At 41.1% G+C, this 24,255-nt stretch overlaps 1 protein-coding gene across 1 annotated transcript in view; it reads left to right on the forward strand.

Annotated features, from left to right (window-relative positions):
- Nucleotides 1-22,452, forward strand: part of LOC126278310 (serine protease inhibitor dipetalogastin) — a 271,690-nt gene extending 249,238 nt beyond the window's left edge. The window contains exons 6-10 of the mRNA XM_049978324.1: nt 3,958-4,131; nt 9,413-9,580; nt 13,205-13,327; nt 14,618-14,794; nt 20,479-22,452. Coding sequence (XP_049834281.1) covers nt 3,958-4,131; nt 9,413-9,580; nt 13,205-13,327; nt 14,618-14,794; nt 20,479-20,713 — 877 coding nt within the window. The 3' untranslated portion in view covers nt 20,714-22,452. The remainder of the gene's footprint in view (nt 1-3,957; nt 4,132-9,412; nt 9,581-13,204; nt 13,328-14,617; nt 14,795-20,478) is intronic.
- Nucleotides 22,453-24,255: the final 1,803 nt, after the last annotated feature.

The raw sequence follows: 24,255 nt of genomic DNA on the forward strand, positions 1-24,255 counted from the left end.
CGACACCCTTCTGATCCCGGATGCACTGCTATTAAGCTGGTAATCCCTTAACAGCCTTCCGATCCCAGATGCCTGCTAGTAGGCTGGCAATCCCTCGACACCCCTCTGATCCCGGATGCACTGCTAATAAGCTGGTAATCCCTAGACACCCTTCCGATCCCAGGTGCCTGCTAGCAGGCTGGCAATCCATTGACACCCTACCGATCCCATATGCCTGCTAGTAGGCTGGCAATCCCTCGACACCCTTCCGATCCCGGATGCACTGCTATTAAGCTGGTAATCCCTTAACAGCCTTCCGATCCCAGATGCCTGCTAGTAGGCTGGCAATCCCTCGACACCCCTCTGATCCCGGATGCACTGCTAATAAGCTGGTAATCCCTAGACACCCTTCCGATCCCAGGTGCCTGCTAGCAGGCTGGCAATCCCTTGACATCCTACCAATCCCATATGCCTCCTAGTAGGCTGGCAAATCCCTCAACACCCTTCCGATCCCGGATGCACTGCTATTAAGCTGGTAATCCCTAGACACCCTTCCGATCCCAGATGCCTGCTAGCAGGCTGGCAAATCCCTCGACACCCTTCCGATCTCGAATACCTGCTAGCAGACGCCTAGGACTACTACATAGGTTGTCTCAGTACAGGTACATTTTTAAAATTCTCGGTAAAGGTGGGCGAGCGCCACTGAGCGGTTTGTAGGTCTGGGGATCTTGGAGGGACCTTTGCCGTTTTATTCAATGTTGCACCCCCTCCCCCCCCCCCCCCCCCCCCCCCGAAGATCGGAGGGCTGAAAACGCATAAGCACTCTTTGCTGCTACGTATCCCCAATGGTTCCATCTTGCATACCATATCGAAAATTGCTATCGCACTACACTCCAAGAGAGTCACATTATGTCAAGTGGGGATACAGCCTCACAGTATCCTTAGACAATGTTTGAAACGTCCGGGTCCCGGCGGAAGTTCGAGTCCTCCCTCGGACATGAGTGTGTGTGTTTGTCCTTAGGTTAATTTACGTTAAGTAGTGTGTAAGCTTAGGTACTGATGACCTTAGCAGTTAAGTCCCATAAGATTTCACACACGTTTGAACGTTTTGAAACGTCCGCGGTTGTCAGCACTGTCACTGGTCAAGAAAGTCGTCGTCCAGCTGCTCATCCACTGCTAACTGTCGTTTCCGACCGCGAAATGTATGTGAATCAACGCTACAAGGACAGTGGTAGTTTCATTAACACGCTTTATGCAACTTCATGAAGCATTTTCATGTCTATTTTGAGCGTGGAGGGGGGGGGGTTGTCTGAAATGTTTTCCTTGGTCATCCGTAGGAAAACTGCGTGATTTCAACGCTTGGTGTGGTAGTTCTGACATCTATCGCAGAGACGTCAAAAGAAGGGGTCGAATTTTGATGAGAGAGGGAGTGACGACTTTCCCATTGCGAGACACGCCCACGCTAGCGTTCGGCACAACTGCGGTGAATTTTGATGCCAACACGGATCTGTTAACCCGTCTCAGACGACACATGAACTTCTGAGCTGCAGACTTTTGTTTTCGCACGTGTCGACACGTTGCTGTTGGAAGCGTTAAGAAGGAATTTTGTAAGCACCTTTGATCCAAATTTAAAACTTCTGCATCGTTATGGAAGACAATTACGGCTTTCCGAATACGTGATCCTTTAATTCTGTTGCATGGTGTTTACACAGGGTGTCCCAGGAGAAATGGTCTATGTTAAAACGACGATAGGAACGGACTTTTGAAGCAAAACACTTCATATGATTATATGCCGTACTCGAGTGGTTTCAGAGATAGAATACATTTAATGTTTCTAGTTATTTATTTTCTGTATTACTCAACATAGTTTCAGGTTTAGATACGTACACCAGTTAGTAAACATTACAAACTGCATTTAACAAAGAATCAATTGAAAAATTTGTACTTTTAACACCTCCACCTCTAAGCATTATCGTACATGTCACATTACATCCGTTGTCCAGTTCACAATAAAAGTTCGAACATCCCACAGTCAATTACACTGCATTTGTGCGCTGTTGGGAGAAGACGTTGGGTTGCTTGTCTGAATGCCTCTGCCAATTCCCTAATGAGGGCAGCAGAGTCTACGATGCGACCAAGCTGTTCATCTCGTGTGTTCGCCTTTCGTTTTTACATCTCGGTCTTCATCCGCTCCCATAAACGAGAATCTGATGGTTGGTAAGGTCTTGCGATCTTTGATTCTAGTTAATTGTACTCTGGCTAAGTCACATAGGCGTTAATTTCTAGGTCCACTCCTATTTCTCATAAATTTTTTCTATCTCGGAATAGTGCATTTGTCCGTCTGAAATTTTTTGCTTCAAATGAGTGTTCCTGTCATATATTTGGATATTGGCCTTTCCTCCTGCGAAACCCTTCGTAGACCTGTACTTCATCTATATTTATATTTATTGTGAAACTATTTGTTGGTGTCATCCTCCAGTCAGAGAAAATTGGAGCACATACTCTGCAAAAGAAGGATGCTGGGCGAACACTGATAGTTCATCTTCTGTATGTGTCTATAGAACTCTGTCCTTTTCCTGATGTTTATAATCATGTCTGTCTGTACAGTTCTTTTGTCGCACTCCTCATTCTGAACTGTCCCAGAGATGTTTCTCAATATTTTCCTCTCTTGTTTTTCTGTCTCCCTGACTTCCGTATTTGTAGTATGCTTTCTTCATTAGACGTCGAGTTCAGTCCTGTTTTCTGTACAATCTCTTCCAGTATTTCAGACATTCTGCTTGTGTTATTTTTCTGTACTTAATTTCCATTGCGTGTTTGTCTGTGGATTATGTGACATGATTTGTTGTCCTGTTCTGGCTGAGATTCATAGTGGTGTCTCTAGGGCTTCGTTGGCTTCTGTTCTGTTATTTGTTATAACAGCTATAGGCTATCACCAACACAGGTCATACACTTTTTATATTGACTATTCTTTTCTTTTATTTTAATAACTTGTGTACCGTTAATAATTTATGAGCACCAACTAGATCTGTTGCTTATCATACATGACGCTAAAACCAGTGTATAATACCTGCCGTAAGCAATAAGATACATATATTTTTTAAAGTTTTTTTAGAGTTTGTACACAATTTGTAAGTCATTTGCTACAAGCACACATTTAATTTGTTGGTGTAATATATTTTATCAATATGGTTCACTTAAGTACTATTTTTCTATATATGCTTCACTTCTATTAAACCTGCTTAGTAAAGTATAAAATTTGGTAAATCTGTTGTGTCCTACCTACTCGGATCGCTAGACAATCAAACAATTCGCATTAATGAGTTTTATTACAGTAAAACAAATATAAATACATACCTTTGTACACAGATGTGTCGCATGCAAAGACCGACATACAATATAATCAGTCTTCCTCAGAATGGTCAGATACAATTTTGTGCTACATAGAGATTCCTAATGAAGTGGCTAACGTTGACGCTGCTATCCAATTGGGCTCCACCAGTCAGGCGTGGCGCTTACGTCCTCTTCACCCAGGAACCGCTGCTGTCGCGTTGTCGTCCTGGAAGGGGTCGATCGCCGTGCGGTTGGCTGGCTTCTTCTCACAGCCTTCTCTTCCCTGTCGTTCCCGACTGACATGCTGGCGCTAACTCTACGCTGTAACAAAATCTATGTAGAAAAAATTGCAGATGTGTAGTGTCACGGAAGGGGGTGGTGGTTGGGGAGTAGGGGGTGGGGAAGAGGAGAGGGTACACAGCTTCGGCAGTTCTGCCAGGAGGGAAGGTCACCCACTTCGGCTCTGGTAGCAATATCATGAAACTGTTTTCTCAGCTGTGTGTCCACGAGTGTCTGAGCCAGTGATTGTGCACAGTGCATACAGTATGTAGCATGTATGAGGTATGCTCGTAGTACCCTTGTGGAGGGGCGGCAGCTGCTGCGTGCTGACGCTGTGCCGGCCCACTACACGTGTCCTCTGGTCCACAGGAAGCACGTGTTCGAGGTGCCGATGGCGTTCTGCGTGGCGGGAGACCGGCTGGCCTCGCCGTCCTCGGCCAAGGACTGCCCGCTGTCGTGCCAGGGGCAGCCGCTCAAGCCCACCTGCGGCTCCGACGGCGCCGTCTACCGCAGCGACTGCGAACTGCGCATGCTCAACTGCGGGTGAGTAGCATTCAGTTTCAGCCGTACCGACGGGTAACCCTCTCTGACAACCAACTGCACACACCACTCACTACCTGGCGGAACATCATCTGTTCCCTCCTAGCTCCCACTTCCGAAACCGTACAGTAAACACACTTGACAAAAAATTACTAAACACCAATTCTAACCTTGACAGTGGCCTCCGTTTGCCGAGGAAGAGAGATTATAAGTTTCTTCAGGTGTTATTAGTCTCAATCGGCAAAATTAGGGATTTGGGGAAAGAACACCATGTCTGCTTTCTCAACCATAAATTACAGTCAAGCAGTACTTCTCTGAAGTGGCAGCACTGTTCCATTTTTAAAAACATTAATTTAGTTGTTTTGCTATAACTTTTTTAAAAATTATTTTGTCTCTATAGAAAGAAAAATTAGAAGTAGGAATTAAAGTCCAGGGAGGAGAAATAAAAACTTTGTGGTTTGCCGATGACATCCTAATTCTGTCAGAGATAGCAAAGGATTTGGAAGAGTAATTGAGCGGAATGGACAGTATTTCGAAAGTAGGGTGTAATAGGCCACTCCCGCCGGAGGTTCGAGTCCTCCCTCGTGTGAGTGTGTGTGTTGTTCTTAGCAAAACTTAGTTTAAGTAGGGACCGATGACCTTACCAGTTTGGTCCCTTAGTAGGAATTCACACACATTTGGAGGATATATGATCAACATCAACAAAATCGAAACGAGGATAATGGAATGTTATTGTTGTTGTGGTCTTCAGTCCTGAGACTGGTTTGATGCAGCTCTCCATGCTACTCTATCCTGTGCAAGCTTCTTCATCTCCCAGTACTTGCTGCAGCCTACATCCTTCTGAATCTGCTTAGTGTATTCATCTATTGGTCTCCCCCTACGATTTTTACCCTCCACGCTGCCCTCCAATACTAAATTGGTGATCCCTCGATGTCTCAGAACATGTCCTACCAACTGATCTCTTCTTCTAGTCAAGTTGTGCCACAAGCTCCTCTTCTCCCCAATTCTATTCAATACCTCCTCATTAGTTATGTGATCTACCCATCTAATTTCAGCATTCTTCTGCAGCACCACATTTCGAAAGCTTCTATTCTCTTCTTGTCTAAACTGTTTATCGTCCACAATTCACTTCCATACATGTCTGCACTCCATACAAATACTTTCAGAAACGACTTCCTGACATTTAAATCTATACTCGATGTTAACAAATTTCTCTTCTTCAGAAACCCTTTCCTTGCCATTAGCAGTCTACATTTTATATCTTCTCTACTTCAACCATCATCAGTTATTTTGCTCCTCAAATAGCAAAACTCGTTTACTCTTTTAAGTGTCTCATTTCCTAATCTAATTTCCTCAACATCACCCGACTTAATTCGACTACATTCCATTATCCTCGTTTTGCTTTTGTTGATGTTCATCTTATACCCTCCTTTCAAGACACTGTCCATTCCGTTCAACTGCTCTTCCAAGTCCTTTGCTGTCTCTGACAGAATTACAATGCCATCGGCGAACCTCAAGTTTTTATTTCTTCTCCATGGATTTTAATACCTACTCCGAATTTTTCTTTTGTTTCTCTTACTACTTGCTCAATATGCAGATTGAATAAGATCGGGGAGAGGCTACAACCTTGTCTCACTCCCTTCCCAACCATTGCTTCTCTTTCATACCCCTCGACTCTTATAACTGCCATCTGGTTTCTGTACAAATTGTAAATAGCCTTTCGCTCCCTGTATTTTACCCCCGTTGTAGCCGAATTAAATCAGGTGGTGTGTCGGGATTAGATACTTAAAGTAGTAAAAGAGTTTTGCGATTTTGGAAGCAAAATAACTGATGATGGTCGGAGTAAGGAGGATATAAAATGTAGACTGGCAATGCCAAACAAAGCTTTTCTGAAGAAGAGAAATTTGTTTACATCGAGTATAGGTGTGTCAGGAAGCCCTTCCTGAATGTGCGGAGTGTAGCCATGTATGGAAGTGAAACATGGGCGGTAAACAGTTTAGACAAGAAGAAAATAGAAGCTTTTGAAATGTGGTGCTACAGAAGAATACTGAAGATTAGATGGGTAGAGCACGTAACTAACGAGGAGATACTGAATGGAAATGGTGAGAAGAGAAATTTGTGGTACAACCTGACTAAAAGAACGGATCGGTTGGCAGGACAGATTCTGAGGCATCAATGGATCACCGATTTAGTACTGCAGGGAAGTGTGTGTGTGTGGGGGGGGGGGGGGGGGGGGGGGGGAGGCGGTAAAGAGCGTAGAGGGAGGCCAAGAGATGAATACAGTAAGCAGATTCAGAAGGATGTAGGTTGCAGTGGGTATTGGGAGATGATGAAGCATGCACAGGATAGAGTAGCATGGAGAGCTGCATCAAACCAGTCTCTGGACTGAAGACCACAACAACAATATATAAAAGACAATGACCTGACTGACTGACCCATGCGGGTTGCATCATGCAGCCTCGCAGGCGCTCAGCGGCCAACGCGGCACTATGTTTTGGATTTTTTCACATTGTTGCATTCTTTGGCCCCCGTTCACCAGATGTACGTCTAGCGATTGGTGGCTGACGCTACAGATCAGAATTTATTAATAATTATAGTACAGGGTAACATCACCAGTTACAGTTACATTCTCAGCAAGTACACCAAGTCCTTTCATCCATGTATCTATTGTTTCATAATTACTAACTTTAGGACAGGAGCGAGTATACAATGTAAAAGGCATATTACTATACACATAACTAGGTCTAGATTTAGTCTTAGCATCTATTCCATAATGCCAGGTCTTGTAAGCGATGACATCTCGGTCGGCAAATGATTCCAATCCAGGTAGAGAGGCGTTCTCACATCGGACGATAGCGAGAGTAAACCATGCACATCCAGTACTCCCTGTGGCAACGTCAAGACTGAAATTAACTCGACATCCACGTAAAAAATCGGTCCATTCAATATGACACTTTGTGCAGTTCCATTTGTGCCAAGTTTATTCTCCAGGCTTATTATGTGTTTGTAGACTGGCATGCAATGGTGACGTTGACGATACACACCTTGACGAGACATAGTGCTTCAATGCTATTGCAGATATAGCTCACAGAGGAATGATTCCGCTGGTCTTTGTTGGCCGCTTTTATACTGAGCGCATGACCTTCATTACATAACAGTGCTGATAACGGACTTAGCCGCTGAGGAAAGAAACTTGAAATTTGGAGGAAGGTGTGTATCTTATACTGTACGCATCGTTTAAGAAGGGATTTTTCGAAATTCCTGCACTAAGGGGAAAAAATAGAGAACGAAGGATTTTTTTGAAAAAAATTCGCTATTAAGGCAATTTTGAAGCTAGACCTACGAAAATTAGTATTTGGTTACTCGGTCAGGAATAAAGAAATGCATGTTTCATTAATTTTGGAAACTGAACCCATAAGGGGGTGAAATAGGGGATGAGATTTTTTATGAAAGCATTTTTGAAGCTCTATCTACGAAAATTTAAATTTGGCTTCCCATTTAATTAAAAAATACGTGTTTAACCCCTGTATGGGTAAAACGGTGGCTGAAAGGTTTTATGAAAGTATTTCATTGTGCAAACATTTTTGACGCTAAATCTATGAAAGTTGGTGTTTGGCTTCTTGGTTAGAGATGAAAAATACATGTTTCACTGTTTTGGAAATTCAACCTCTAATGGGGTGAAATAGGGTCACGCTGATTCACTCACTCATCACCGCCGAGCCTAAACCGCTAAGGACGGAAACTTGAAGTTTGGGGAGGGTGTGGTTCTTATACTGTACGCATCGTTTAAGAATAAAATGTCTGAAATTCCACTCCTAAGTGGTGGAAATAAGGGATGAAACGCTTTTTGAAAGTCTGTCGCTTTTAAGCGAGTTTTGAAGCTAGAACAAAGAAAACTGGTATATGGCTTCTCAGTCAGAAAATAAAAAATATTTGTTTCATCATTTTTGGAAATTGAACCACTAAGGGGGTAAAATGGTGGGTGAATGTTTTTTAAATAAAATATTACTAAGAAACTACTAAAGGATTTTAAGGCTACATCCATGACAACTGATCTTTTCGGTTAGAAATAAAAAAAAATACGCGTTTCAGTACTTCTTGAAATTCGACCCCTAAAAAAATGCAATAAAGAACGAAAATTGTCAAGAAAATATTTCGATACATTAAAAAAATTTCAAGTTAAATTTATGAAAACTGGTATTTCACTTCTCTATTAGGTATAAAGAAATATTTGTTATGAGACGAAATTGCTATGAAAATATCTCCATAAGAACGCAGAAGACATGATTAAAAACAACTTTGGACCCCAGCTACCAAAATCGCTTTTTGCTCAGAAGTACATTCGGAAAAGACCATACTTATGTGGGCTTAATTAGCGCGAAAAGCTTAGGTGTTACAGTTTGTCAACAACATAAAAATTCGATTAAGTAAAAACAAAAATATTCTGCAGGCCAGATATTCTACGGGAGCGAGGCAGCGGGCGCATAGCTACTTATATACACACTATGTGATCGAAAGTATCCGGACACGTGGTTGAAAATGACTTAAAAGTTCGTGGCGCCTCCATCGGTACTGCTGGAATCAGTATGGTATTGGCCCACCCTTAGCCTTGATGACAGCTTCCATTCTCGCAGTCATAAGTTCAGTAATGTGCTGGAATGTTCCTTGGGGAATGGCAGCCCATTCTTCCGGAGAGGTACTGAGGAGAGGTATCGATGTCGGTCTGTGAGGTTCAAATGGTTCAATTGGCTCTGAACACTATGGGACTTAACATCTGTGGTCATCAGTCCCCTAGAACTTAGAACTACTTAAACCTAACTAACCTAAGCGCATCACACACATCCATGCCCGAGGCAGGATTCGAACCTGCGACCGTAGCAGTCGCGAGGTTCGAGACTGTAGCGCCTAGAACCGCTCGGCCACTATGGCCGGCAACGACTGATTGCTGCACTCTATAATTTATAAGGATATTGTTGTGGCAGACGATATAGTCCCGGCCGGCCGAAGTGGCCGAGCGGTTCTAGGCGCTACACTCTGGAACCGCGCGACCGCTACGGTCGCAGGTTCGAATCCTGTCTCGAGCATGGATGTGTGTGATGTCCTTAGGTTAGTTAGGTTTGAGTAGTTCGAAGTTGTAGGGGACTGATGACCTTAGAAGTTAAGTCCCATAGTGCTCAGAGCCATTTGAACCATTTTTTTGATACAGTCCCTCGTTCCTGCAGGTGAGACTTGTAAAAGAGAAAAGTGGACGCAAGTTTGCCAACGCTTGTATGTGTGTTTGCAGGGCGCAGGGTCGGCGGAAGATCTCCCGCGTGGACATCGAGAAGTGCCGGCCGCGCATCCAGCGCTGCGAGAAGCTCGCCTGCAGCGACAACTCGACCAGGGGCCCCGTCTGCGGCTCCGACGCCAACACCTACGACGACGTGTGCAAGCTGCAGAAGGAGGCCTGTCTGTGAGTCTCTGCTCTACCTAGCGAGGGGCGCTGGGCTGTATTCGCTTTTGTTGTTCGAAAGGTCTGTCGGTTATCTTCTAGTCGCTGAACTGTCCAACTGAGTACACGGAATGAAAGCTTGTGCGATTTTCAAATACCACTGCCTTTTACAAAAGCCTGAAAACTGAAACGTCCCCTTCGAAAAATTTATTGAATTACGGTGCTGGTAAACCCCTTACGTTATTTGATTTTCAACTAGCAGAGAAAAACTGAACGTACTCAGACATTTCTCTCTTTACTTATTCTGATCATCACTAAACTGACACACAATATTTTTAGCGCAACGCAATCTGACTTTCAATAATCCGTACAAAAGTATGGCCCTGACTAACAATAATCTATACCTTTCATGAATCCCTTACCTCACAAAAATCTTCATTACTCGAACTACTGCAATACAGCGAGCGCCACTACTGCCAGCTAAATAAAAGATTCTAACTACTGAAGGCACCAACTACTGATCGGCATAGTTAGCAAATGAAAGATTTTGATAAAGAACAAACAATGTATTTACCTTAATAGTGTTCAAAAGTCATAATATATACACTCCTGGAAATTGAAATAAGAACACTGTGAATTCATTGTCCCAGGAAGGGGAAACTTTATGACACAGGCAACAGAGCTTGCACAATATCGGCACTAGTACAGTGTATATCCACCTTTCGCAGCAATGCAGGCTACTATTCTCCCATGGAGACGATCGTAGAGATGCTGGATGTAGTCCTGTGGAACGGCTTGCCATGCCATTTCCACCTGGCGCCTCAGTTGGACCAGCGTTCGTGCTGAACGTGCAGACCGCGTGAGACGACGCTTCATGCAGTCCCAAACATGCTCAATGGGGGACAGATCCGGAGATCTTGCTGGCAAGGGTAGTTGACTTACACCTTCTAGAGCACGTTGGGTGGCACGGGATACATGCGGACGTGCATTGTCCTGTTGGAACAGCAAGTTCCCTTGCCGGTCTAGAAATGGTAGAACGATGGGTTCGATGACGGTTTGGATGTACCGTGCACTATTCAGTGTCCCCTCGACGATCACCAGAGGTGTACGGACAGTGTAGGAGATCGCTCCCCACACCATGATGCCGGGTGTAGGCCATGTGTGCCTCGGTCGTATGCAGTCCTGATTGTGGCACTCACCTGCACGGCGCCAAACACGCATACGACCATCATTGGCACCAAGGCAGAAGCGACTCTCATCGCTGAAGACGACAGGTCTCCATTCGTCCCTCCATTCACGCCTGTCGCGACACCACTGGAGGCGGGGTGCACGATGTTGGGGCATGAGCGGAAGACGGCCAAACGGTGTGCGGGACTTTAGCCCAGCTTCATGGAGACAGTTGCGAATGGTCCTCGCCGATACCCCAGGAGCAACAGTGTCCCTAATTTGCTGGGAAGTGGCGGTGCGGTCCCCTACGGCACTGTGTAGGATCCTACATTCTTGGAGTGCATCCGTGCGTCGCCACGGTCCGGCCCCAGGTCGACGGGCACGTGCACCTTCTGCCGACCACTGGCGACAGCATCGATGTACTGTGGAGACCTCACGCCCCACGTGTTGAGCAATTCGGCGGTACGTCCACCCGGGATCCCGCATGCCCACTATACGCCCTCGCTCGAAGTCCGTCAACTGCACATACGGTTCACGTCCACGCTGTCGTGGCATGCTACCAGTGTTAAGGACTGCGATGGAGCTCCGTATGCCACGGCAAACTGGCTGACACTGACGGCGGTGGTGCACAAATGCTACGCAGCTAGCGCCATTCGACAGCCAACACCACGGTTCCTGGTGTGTCCGCTGTGCCGTGCGTGTGATCATTGCTTGTACAGCCCTCTCGCAGTGTCCGGAGTAAGTATGGTGGGTCTGACACACCGGTGTCAATGTGTTCTTTTTTCCATTTCCAGGAGTGTATATATATCAGTTCATGACATCCAGTCTTACAAATTTACTGCCTCTGATAGACACACTTCCATTTCATCCGCTCTCAAAACTCCGCCATCTCTATCCCCACATCCACCACTGCTGGCGGCTCACCTCCAACTGCACAATGCTACGCACTGTTAACAGCCAACTGCCCAACACTACAAGAGCGACTATTTCAACAATGCCCACAAGCCACAGACTGCACACTGTGCAGCCAGTGATTTTCATACAGAGCGCTAGGTGACGTTACCAACATAAAAGCCTTAACAGCCTACTTACATAGCCCCCATGCTCCCCACAATTGAATGTGTGCTGATAATTGAAAATCTGTGCCACCCTGGAGCTCGACTGTAATTCCTGCTTATCAAGAGTCTCACTTCAACATTGAGACTAATTGAGCTTGATTCCAGAAGTCTAACACCTATTTACACTGGTGGTTAAGGATAACTGAACAGTTTGAACTGATATCATTTTAAGTCATGTAATTATGCCTCCACTAATTTCACTTCAGTGACTTGCTTGTCGACGATGAAGAAAACACAGTATCCATTTCCTGAGTAGGTAAAATCTCCAACTTGGTCTGGAATCAAACCCAGGCCTGCTGCATGGCAGCCAACTGCACTGACCTCTCAGCTCCAGAGGTGGAAAAAATATTTGATAGAACCCCATTACTCATCCTGTTATGTTATTACATCCCTGTATGATGGGGCTTGTTACATACTATGAGAGGGAATGTAACACAGCATTCTAAGGCTGTTGTTGTAGAAACCACCATGTTAACTATTTATTGATGCTTCAGGATGTGCCCTTTCAGCCTAACCTCTCATTTAGTCTAGCTGTTCTATAAACAATTCTCTTTGGTGATGTTGCAAGTTATATCTTCAAGCCTAATGTAGGAAATGCAACTCTTGAGAAAATAACAAAAATCTTATCAAAAATAAACACCTACATTTACATCAATGTAACTACTCTGCATTTCACACTTAAGTGCTCAAAGAACCACCTTCAGACTATTTTGCAACCATTCCACTCTCAAACAGCACCTGGGAATAATAAACACTAAATCTTTCCATGTGAGCTCTGACTTCTCTTATTTTTTTACTACAGCTATTTCTGCAGTTGTAGATGGGAGTCAAGAAAATATTTTCACACTTGGAGGAGCTATTTGGTGATTCAAATTTCATAAAAAGATCTCAAAGCAATGAAAAACACTTTGCTTATTATGTCCGTGACATACTCTCCCATATTTCACGATAATATGTAACAAGCTGCCCGTCATTGAATTTTTCCGATGTCCTCCATCAATCCTATCTGATAAGGATCCCGTATTATGTTGCAATGCTCCCAAAGAGGACGGCAAATCTAGTGCAAGCAATCTAATAGGTTTGTTGTATCTCCTAAGTGTTCTGACAGTAAAAAGCTACAAAAAAGAAAAAAATTGTGATACACACTTGTTGATGGCACATTTTATTTCATAGCCATGTAACTGAAGATGGTGTAAGAGTCAGTTTTGACAAACGAGCTACAAGAAGCCTGAGAAGCCAATGGGAAACCAGATATTTTATGTTGGAGACAAACAGTCACACATACTTAATAGAAGTGGGGTGTAGTTATAATTTTTTAATGATGTACTTACATGTTTATTTTCTTCTTTCATTTTCACAGTAAAGGAATACTGATGGCACATGTGGGCAACTGTTCTGACCTAACAGCAAAGGATGAATGCCCTGAAGAATGTCCAGATACTGAGGACAAGCCAGTGTGTGCCTCTGATGGAAATGTCTACAGGTTAGTGAAAAACGCATCCATGCCCAACTGCAGTTTCATGATTTAACAACATTTTAACAATAATTGTTGTGCTCTGTCATTATTTTGATGATTAATTCTCTCTCTGAAAGGCATGTTGTGGAACGTTTAATTCTGTTTCATTACTATTTTCATCAAACTTTCACAGCTACAAGTGGAAGAATGGAGATTAATTCATAAAAATTTTGTTGTTCCTCTTCCTCCCACTTTGGCTGGATCTTGCCTTTCTACATTTTTGCGTTGGATGTACACTAGACCTACACTGACACATTAGCTGAGAAGGAAACAAAACTACAAAATTTTTAATGCTATTTGTTGCTGTCTTTTCACTCAGTTCCTTCTACTATTAATCAGCTAGATTTCTTTTTTTATGCTTCGTTTAGCACTTATTTGGAGAGAGGTTTTTTTTCCAGAAAGGAGTGTAGGTACAGTTTGCCTCTCAAGGATGACTCCATTTCATACCATTATGTAAAACTTGTGGCATTACTTATAGGCCTATATCTTAAGTAGCTGCCATTATTAACATATTTTCATGTAAATCATAACTTGTTTCAATGATCAACAACGTGTTATGAGTGATTTTTCAGTTTCTTTCTATTTGTCGACTGGTCTACGGTTGTTACAGTTTACAGTGTCCGATGGGCACAACATTTCAGCAGAGAGTACTGTTGTCATGTTTTCTGACAAACTGACCTCCTGGTGGTGAACAGCTGATTTGCATCCCCATCCCTTGTGTATGGAGCAGCTCACAGGAGGAGGTGATATGTCGACTGTGCACCCCCAGGAGGTCAGTTCATCAGCAAACCTGATGATGGTAATAGCTCTGATTGCCTTCATGTTACATGTTTCAAGAATTATGACCTCTTTATATTTCTTCTCTTACCAAAATAAGAAACGAAGGCAATAATAATGAAATCTAGCTTTCTCTTCTCAGTAATGGGCAGGTGAATGCATTGAACAATGGAGCTGATTTCTGATGTTCACGGTAACACTGTGTGTCCAAGTGATTAAAACAATCTGTACTTCATACTGCTTATGAGATTAGAGTGCACAATCTCTGCTCTAAATTCAGCAAAAGAAGTGCTGCTGAATACTGAAATATGCAAAAGCTGATGTGCGTCATCCCATAAATCTCCTAATAAATTAAGTTTATTTATGTGTTCACTGGGAACCCAATTACCTTTTACATGAAATCTTATCTCCTTCAACAAATTCTTGATCCACAATGTATGCAAGTTATGTTTGAGAATGAATTGTGTCTCTTTGTTTCAGATCTGAGTGTATCATGCGGCGAGAGACGTGTGGACAAAAAGTAGTTGCAGTTCCTCTTCATCACTGCCGCACAACTGAGCGTTGCAATGATATATGTGATGAGGAGAGTGCCTTTGTCTGTGGTTCAGACAATAAATTCTATCGCAATGAATGTGAGATGCGTCGCAGCAACTGTGGGTGAGTGTGACTTTCATTCACTCACTTCAAGCTGCAGCAGGCAACAACAGGGAAGACAGGTGGCAGGCAGCTTGTCTTCACTGGAGGGAATAGGGCACACAGTGTATATCTGCAAATCATAGGTAAAGGGAACTTCCAAACCCACGCCAGTGTGAGTTCCTTGCATAGTAAGAAAAAAGAAAATAGCATATCCTTTGTGGGTAGTCTACGATCTTTCAGTGTTACGAAACAAGATAGACAAAGTTCATCAGTATCAGGAAAAGGATAGATTCCCACTCAACATAAAGGTGACAGGTTGAATTGTAGACAGGTACAACGGAAATATTGTCACACACATAGCTTTCTGCCAAAGTCTTCTTAAGAAAAGGAACCCCAACGCATGCACACACTCACACAAGCAAGCACACATCATGCACACATGACCACCATCTCCAGCAGTTGTCATACGGAACAATCTGGAGAGGCCAGGAAAGCAGAAGGTATAGCAGGGTATGGGTGGGGCGAGAGAAGTGTGCTGTCTGGTGGAGTGTGCAAGGACTAGATGGAGATATAACAAGACTGACACTAGACACAGCATCGAGAGGCTGTGAGGTAGGGCGTTGGGGAGGCGGCAACAGGGAGTGGAAAACAAGAGAGTAGGGAACGGGAAAGATGAGTGGGTGCAATGACACAGGGTGGCACATTGTGAGGGTGAGAGGACATGAATATGGAGGACGTGACAGGACAGACATTTGCAGGAACTGTTGTGTGGAGGGTATGGGTCAGTGGGTAACCATAGGTTGAGGCCAGGATGATTTCCGGAGTGAAGAATGTGATGTAAGAATAACTCCCTTCTGTGCAGTGCAGAAAAGTTAGTAGTGGATGAGGTGATCCAGATGGCCAGGGGTGTGAAGGAGCCATTGAAATCAAGCATGTTTGTTCAGCTGCATGTTGAGCCACAGGGTGATCTACTACAGTAGCCAGAAGCCACGTAGACCAGTCTGTGGCACAAAATGCAGCTGAACATAATATGCTTGATTTCAATGGCTGCTTCACAGCTCTATGCCATCTGGAGCCTCCCCTCCACTACCAGCTTTTCCGTACTGCATATCTGGGAGTTATTCTTACAACATTCTTGACACCCAAAATCATCCTGGCCCCAACCTCAGGTAACATACTGCCCCACTCTCTCCACCAACAGTTTCTGCACCCTCTGTCCTATCAACTTCTCCCTACTGATGTCCCTTCAACCTCATTATAAGCCATCCTCTGCCAACACACCAACCTGCCTTTCTGTTTCCCTGCTCTTCTCCTTTTCTACTCCCCATTACCAACCCTCCCCGACACCCTACCCCACAGTGTCCAAGCATTGCAACTGGTCGCAGTCTTGTCTTGCCTCCATCTAGTCCCTGCACACTCTGCCAGACAGCATTCGTCTCTCCCCTGAGCCACATCCTGCCATCCCTTCTCCTTCACTCACTGTGCCTTCCAGGTTACTGCTTGCATTCCACATGAGAGTTGCATTCTGGTCTGACTGGATATGGCAGTCATTGTGCGTGAGGTGCACTTGTGTGAATGACTGTGTGTGTATGTGTGTGTGTGTGTGTGTGTGTGTGTGTGTGTGTGTGTGTGTGTGTGTGTCCTGTTCTGAAAAAGGCTTTAGTCTGAAAGCTAAATGTCTGTCAACTTTTCATTGTGGCTGCCTCCAACTCAATGTGCCATCTTTATGAATAGTAGCTCTCTTTCTTTTTCTTTATATTGCTGATATTCCAACCTGTTGTTTCCATTGTTAGATGAAGTTTATTTACACTTTACATTTTGAAACGAAGTTTTTGATGTTGTCAACACTCTTAAAAATAAATCTTCAAGTTATTATGTCAAAATCAGAGAATATCATATTTTATTTGTAATTCACCATTAATGGCACCTTAGTTCACCTACATTTGCAGCACACATGACAAAAACTATAGGTGACTAAGGAATGAAGAAGTTAGTTTATTCTGCATATTTCCATTACAAATGATTTACAGAATCACTAGGAGGATAACTTACCTTACAAAGATCTTTTCTTCCCAAAAAATGAAAGCATAATAGAAGAATTACAAATATGAAAATTTTGACACATTTTGACACATTTCAAAATATATTTGTTTTTCTTGCATATACATCTCATTTCTCAACAAGCATGACTATAATCCTTGGATGATAAACAATGTAAACAAGAACTTCAAGACCTTGACATTAGTAATAAATGAAGTTAAGACATATGGATACATATGATTTCAGCATCCTGCCATAGCATATTAAATGCCTTGTTATTAATGTAGGGAAGCTTATGACTGAATTAATTAATTTTAAACATCATCATCTTCATGAAGATAAGCTGATGACTGAAAAAAAGTTTCATTCACATCCATTTTCAATTGTACAAATCATCAGAAGATATCATAAAAAGTCAAACAAGCATGTTTAACGAAGTAATAGTATGTCATCAATAACAAAATAGAACCTGTGGAGTTCTACTGTAGTGATAAGTAATTGTACAGCACTATAGCTATGGTCTCAGTCACAAATTTTGAACAGTGGAGCGAATTAGAAAGCATACAAATTACTAAATTGGAAATGTCTGCTTGTGTCTGTGTATGTGCGGATGGATATGTGTGTGTGTGCAAGTGTATACCTGTCCTTTTTTTCCCTTAACGTAAGTCTTTCTGGTCCCAGGATTGGAATGACTCCTTACCCTCTCCCTTAAAACCCACATTCTTTCATCTTTCCCTCTCCTTCCTGAAGAAGCAACCGTTGGTTGCGAAAGCTTGAATTTTGTGTGTATGTTTGTGTATCTATTGGTAAGTCACATCAACTTTGTTTTTATTAAAAATAAAGATTCCAAGACTTACCAAGCGGGAAAGCGCCGGCAGACAGGCACATGAACAAAACACACAAACACACACACAAAATTACGAGCTTTCGCAACTGGCAGTTGCTTCGTCAGGAAGGAAGGACGAAGCAACTGCCAGTTGCGAAAGCTCGTAATTTTGTGTGTGTGTTTGTGTGTTTTGTTCATGTGCCTGTCTGCCGGCGCTTTCCCGCTTGGTAAGTCTTGGAATCTTTATTTTTAATATATTTTTCCCATGTGGAAGTTTCTTTCTGTTTTATTTACAACTTTGTTTTTAGATATAAATTTGAATCTGTTGGATACCAGTGGTGCACAGCAACCATTGAATATTCAGATGTAAATAAGGACAGCAGTCAGTGGCAGAATCCATAATTTATTGCAGATCTAGTTTTTGATTATATGACTATAACATAGTCATCATTAGCACATTACAAGACGAGTCACATAGGTTTTTTTGTTTCTGCCATGCAAAGACTATCATTGTCACCTGCTTATACTCTGACATGGTTATGCCTATATGATTCTTCTGCTAGTGCACAGATGATCACTATGTTTTAGTCTGATCTAGATCTGCAATAAAGTATGGATTCTAGGCTGACTGCTGTCCTTCTTTACATTCGAGTACAAATTACTACCATGAAGCTGTGGTATGGTTTTCAGTGAACCTAACTGCATACAGTTTGTGACTTAACATCATATGACAGTCATTGGTGTGCAGCTTATCATGGTGAAGATTGTTCTTTAAACGTTTACTAGCTGTGGAGCATTGCGTGCATATAACTTACTAAATTAAAGATATTTCTGTTAGGTAACTCACTCTACTCAACTGACAGCTACCATTAAAGAAACTCTTAAAGTTAATGTACTAATTTTTCTGTTAGTTAAATTGCTCTACTCAACTGACTGGCATCTTCAAAGAAACTCTTAAAGTTATTGTATTAATTTATCGTTTGATTAATATTAATACTGTTATAAAATTGAGGTACTTTATTGTACTGTACTTGGGTGCTTGTTCTTGACTTCCTTCTTCATCCCCAGACTCTCTTCTCTACGTCATCCATGAAATATGATTCACATAACTTAATCACCATATAGTTGGGTCACTGTGTGGTTGACAAGCAGACAGACAAAACTGAAGTCATTGCTGATCTTCTGGACTATACCTTCTATAAGAGCTAAAAAAATACCTATTAATAATGGAAATTTCTGGATGAAATATTATGTAAAATAAATTAAAGCCAACCAATCACTTTAGCAGACTGATAGGGGGCATATAGGCACACGTAATAGAAGAACACAGTATTAACTAGTCCTGACTCTTTCTTGTTGCAGAATGTACACACACGCACACACACGCACACACGCACACACACACACACACACACACACACACACAAAAGCATGGCTACAGTTGTGTGTGTTTAGGTGCCAGGTGCCTATGTTCTTGTGCATGAAAGTGTGTAATACTGTGTACTGTTAAATGTGTCTATGTGCCACACATTAGTCTGCCAAAGGTGAATGGTTAGTTATATTTCATGTAAAAATTCATATCAAACACACCTACACATTCCTACTATGTTGTGAACAAAAATCTTGAAAAGTTGATTCACTTCCAATTTTTACACAATACTCTAATAAAGAGATGGGCATAGGCTATAACTTTTTTTAAAACTACAATGTACATGTTTTCCAATAAAACCAACTAGAAAAAAATTATATTCTGTGAAAATATGTAGTTTCATTTTCTTTCTTGCAGTAGCAGGGCATATAAACCATTAGGCAAATTCAAATAACTTATGGGCATGTGATCAACAATTGACAATATTTCGACAGGAGAACACTCTTACCATGAAAATGGCAGAGTGTTGCCGTTGATGTCACCTGACTGCATTGCCGTAAGTTATTTGAACATTGTATACGCAGTAAGAAACTTAGTTCTCAAAGTAGGCAAATTGTTTATCCATTATATATTCTTTCTCCTTATATATAATTTCAAACAAAAATTGTATGCACAACAATGAGCTGTTTTCTTCCTTGCCATTGGTTTTACAGAAAACAGAAACATTGTATTTATGGCTTATCGGCTAATGATTAAAATACGACAATGCAATCTGAATTGTCTGAACTGAATAAACCCACCAGTTCAATGATTAAAACTGTGCACAATACTGTCACTGAACCTATTATGCTCATAGATCCAGCAGCTGGTGATGTAACTCATACCCCGTATGCCGATGATCCCAACCAGTTTACCCGGATTCATTTTAAGCAACTTCAGTCCCAAATTAAGGTTTTGTTTGCAATACGAGTAAACAAGGCTCAAGCTCAGAGAGAGAGAGATAGTGGGAAGGAGGAGGTAGAGAAGGGAGGGGAAGTTGGGGGGGGGGGGGGGAGGGGAATTAGGATGTACATACAATTCCCATATATATTTAGCAGTTGTAAATCATTTCCAAATTTGCTAGTGCGTATATAGATACAGATACACACATGGAACAGCTTTATTTGCTTACCTTCCCTGCAAGTCTGAGATCCATTAATAAAATATTTTTTCAGTCACTAAATACACAATTACAATATATAGTTTACACCCACCACTCCTCAAGGAAAGAAAAACGTGTTCATTATTTCCCGGCTTTCTTATTTTATTACTCTCCTGTTTCTTGAACTACAACATAACTCTTAAGTCTATCCCTTTCTACTGACTTTCAGTGTGCATTAAAGAACAAAATAACTGTGACAATCCGTGTAAGACAATATTGTCTCAGAAGTTTCTGAGTCTGCTTTGACAAAATTAATTATTTCTTTTCAGGAAACATGTATATGCAGTTCCACTGAAACGCTGCCTGAGTGGCTTTGTCTTCCGTGGTTGTCAGAAGATCTGTCCACCACATTATGACCCAGTATGTGGCACAGATGGTAAGACGTACTCCAATGAGTGCTTCCTCGAACTTGAAAACTGCCGCTCGCGGTCGCTGGTTTCTAAAGCACATCTTGGGCGGTGTGGGGAACCGATAGCATCACCTCCTCGCAACTATTTATATTAAGTCGCTTTACTATCATTTACTTTTATATACATCATACATAATACGTCTTAGCACAAAGTGGTCTCTAGCTTTTAATTGCAAATTGCAGGGAGAACGAGGCAAACTTTAATCAGAAATGTCACTTGGGTGTTGATTTGTTAGCAAAATAATGAAAGACCATTTTTCATTTTCTATCACCTATGAGCTGTACACATTAATAACTTGAAAATGGTGTGCAATTTTGCCACACAGGAGATAATCTTGCAAATCAAAACCTCTCTTAGAAAAGTAATTTACTTAAATATAAATTTTTACCTGCTGCATTCAAGCCTTCATAAATCCTGTAAGTTTCTATAAAATAAAGTATAACAGAGAGTGTCCTGAAGTTATTCACTAGGGGCTGAAAAGTTAAATTTCACTTTAATACAAGAATTTAAGGAGACTATCTATGGCCATGTCCTGATAAAACTACGAGGTCCATCAGCTTTCTCTCTAAAAGTGCACTGCATTATTAAATCACAACATATTTATATATTTTGCTTTTGTTTATTCTTGTTATGGTCACTCCCAGCATAATAAACAAGTCGAAGTAATTTCATTTCTTGAGACACAGAAGTGTTGTGTAAAAATATACATCACAGACAACAGGTGGATATAAGTTGTTTATTAACAATTTCATTGTTAATCATTCTCAGTGCTTTACAGCATATTGTAAGTTTAATGAAAAATGCCTCTAATTTATATGAACTATGGCACATTCCATGACTGCAAGTATTGATACTTTCTTGATTCACATTATGGAAAAGTAAAAAAGTGTAAGAATAGTTATGTTTAACAAATTATTCAACAAGTAGGATACTTAACTCAGGAAATGATGTTTTAAGATGAGTACTTCAAATCAAATATTTGCTAATGTGTACTACGTTTTACAATGCCAAGACAGTCTAGTTCCTGAAACAAACCCACTTTCTTAGAAATATTATAGTACAGAAAATGAATCAAGAGAAGATTTCTTTCATTAAGTGACATAACGGTAGTATGTAGTATAATTTATATTAAGACTATTTATAAGATTTAATTTATTTTATTTTCCTTTGCTTGTAAATACATAAAGTGTATGTTCTCATTAATGGCAAATGATTTATAAAATTGTTCCTAAATTTTTGTTTATGTTTGTATACGGCATTCTTTTGTAACCTAATTTGCACAACTTGAGATTTCAAAAATCTCATATTTACTTATGTATGCCCTATATTTGTCTGTCATGATGGTGGAAAACAAGTTTCAGCTGTTTTGATACTCACTGTACTCTAGATTATAGCTTGCAGAGAAATACATGATTTATATTTAATTAGTATTGCCGCATCCCAGTATGGTGCTAAAGATTATAACAATTTTGAGTACTAAGTGACAATGGCAATAAGAGTTTGATGGGCATCACAGTGCTCTAAAATTTTTGAGATGTTGTAGTCGACAAGCCACATTATATGGTAACTCTGGATTCTGAATGTTTCATAATGAAATCTAAAAGTGCATAAAAATATCACAAAAAGTGCCTTTGATTTTCCTACTACAAGATAATTCACAAATGGGGAATGCAAAATTGTATGAGTCAGACTGTAAATGAAGTGATAATGTGATAATTTATTAATTAATTTAGTAAGTGAATGTAAAACATTTACTCTTTGAAAGTGAATATTTCAATAATGCTATGTTTATGGTCTGCATTTATTTTTTTTGAAATACATGTATATAAACAACTCAAGTTTTACTTGAATTTTTATCGTTTTTCATTTTTACCTTTGTTGTCCTCAATGTTGTATTTGATCCACTGACTTCTAGAATTTACAGAGGACTAAAGCCACACACAGTTAGACTTCCTACTTATTTGATTGCTTCCTGAGTCTAAGACAAAACTCTGTTTTTCTACCCAAAGATCTTCTCTATGTTTGTGGCACACTTTGATGATATTAAAATTTTTGAAAATATTTTCTGGCTTTTAAATAAGGAAGGACTCTGGTGCACTCTGTCCATTTCCACACCTTTGGACAGTCAGTGAGTGGAAGACAAGAATTACTTCAAGTTTCTTTTCCTTCTTTCTTTCTTTTTATCCCCTTGCAGTAGCAGACTGGGTGGTGGGAGTGGAGGGGGGAGGGGGGGGGGAGGGGCGAGAGGGTTGGAGGAGGGTGGCCCATATGCAGGCCTCCTTTTGTCCTGGGGGTCGGGCCTCCAAATCTCATGGTCTCTCTGGAACAGGACAACTTTTAATAAAATCCCAAATGAGGCCGAAGTACGTAGTGTAAATAAGATATATTTTAGAGTTCCAGACCCCATACGTATGCAAAATGTAAACATAGGTACCTGCTTACCTATTATAAGGCCTTCGCAATTGTCAGTGGGTGCACTCAGAATTTTAAGAATTTTTGTAAAAAAATTTTTTAAAAAAATGTAGCATGATAACCAGTTGCTTGCTACAAACAATTATTCTTCATGTAATGCCTTTTGATACCAATGCAATCTACACAGGTATACTACAAGTACAGTTTAAAAACATCTGAAGTGCTTAACTTTGAATTATTAATTTTTTAATTACAGTAGTTCATTCTAAACATTACTTTTTCAAAGATTATAGATAATTAAAAACACTACAGTCATTTAGATTTTATATGTTGGAACTACGCGCAGTAAAATGCTCTTTCTGCTGCATTCCCCCAATATCATAAAAATCAATCTACCTCTATAGTCAGTGCCTTGAAGGTGTTGCATCGCACTTACATCTACATCTAGACTCTGCAAACTACCACGAGGTGCGTGGCAGAGGGTACATCCCATTGTACCAGTTATTATGGTTCCTTTCTGTTCCACTCATGAATGGAGTGTGGGATGAGTTCGGCATTAAACATAAATAGCAGATAGTTCTGATGCATCTAACTCAGACTCCTCACCATCGAATGACACTTGCACATTGGGCAATACCTGTTCCTGTGCACATCAAAATTATGACTACTGAAAAATGTAATTAAATATATAAAACCAAGTAGGGACTTTTGGAAACTATAGGAATACCAGGTGCACACATAAAAGGAACACATTTTATTTATTGTGCTTCTACTCACATTTGAACAAGATGGATATTTATGGAAAAAAATGTGATACTCACCATCATCAAAGACACTATACTGTTTTTGCTGTCACTTATTTGCCTCTGAGGGTAATACAAACAAAAAAAAATTACTTCTGTCTTCTATTAGTGTTGGTAATTGAATCCAAAGACATCAAACCAATAATTGTCACTTGAACATTTATCAAATTAAGAAAAACCGAAAACACTCTCTTTGGGCTTGAAACTTAATAAAACCATTGGCAAAGCTAACCAGAAAATTGTGAATGATGAGATCAAGAAATGGAGATACATTTTGCATTGCCTCTTAGACATTATGCTGTTTTTAGCCAAGCAAAACCTTACTTTCCATGGTCATCGTGAACATGTTTCACCAGAAGACAGAGAAAATTTGTTACAACTGGTGCCATTAATGGAGAAATATGATCCAGTATTGAAAAAG

Source organism: Schistocerca gregaria, chromosome 6 (assembly GCF_023897955.1).
Source record: "Schistocerca gregaria isolate iqSchGreg1 chromosome 6, iqSchGreg1.2, whole genome shotgun sequence".
Classification (NCBI taxonomy): Eukaryota; Metazoa; Arthropoda; class Insecta; order Orthoptera; family Acrididae; genus Schistocerca; species Schistocerca gregaria.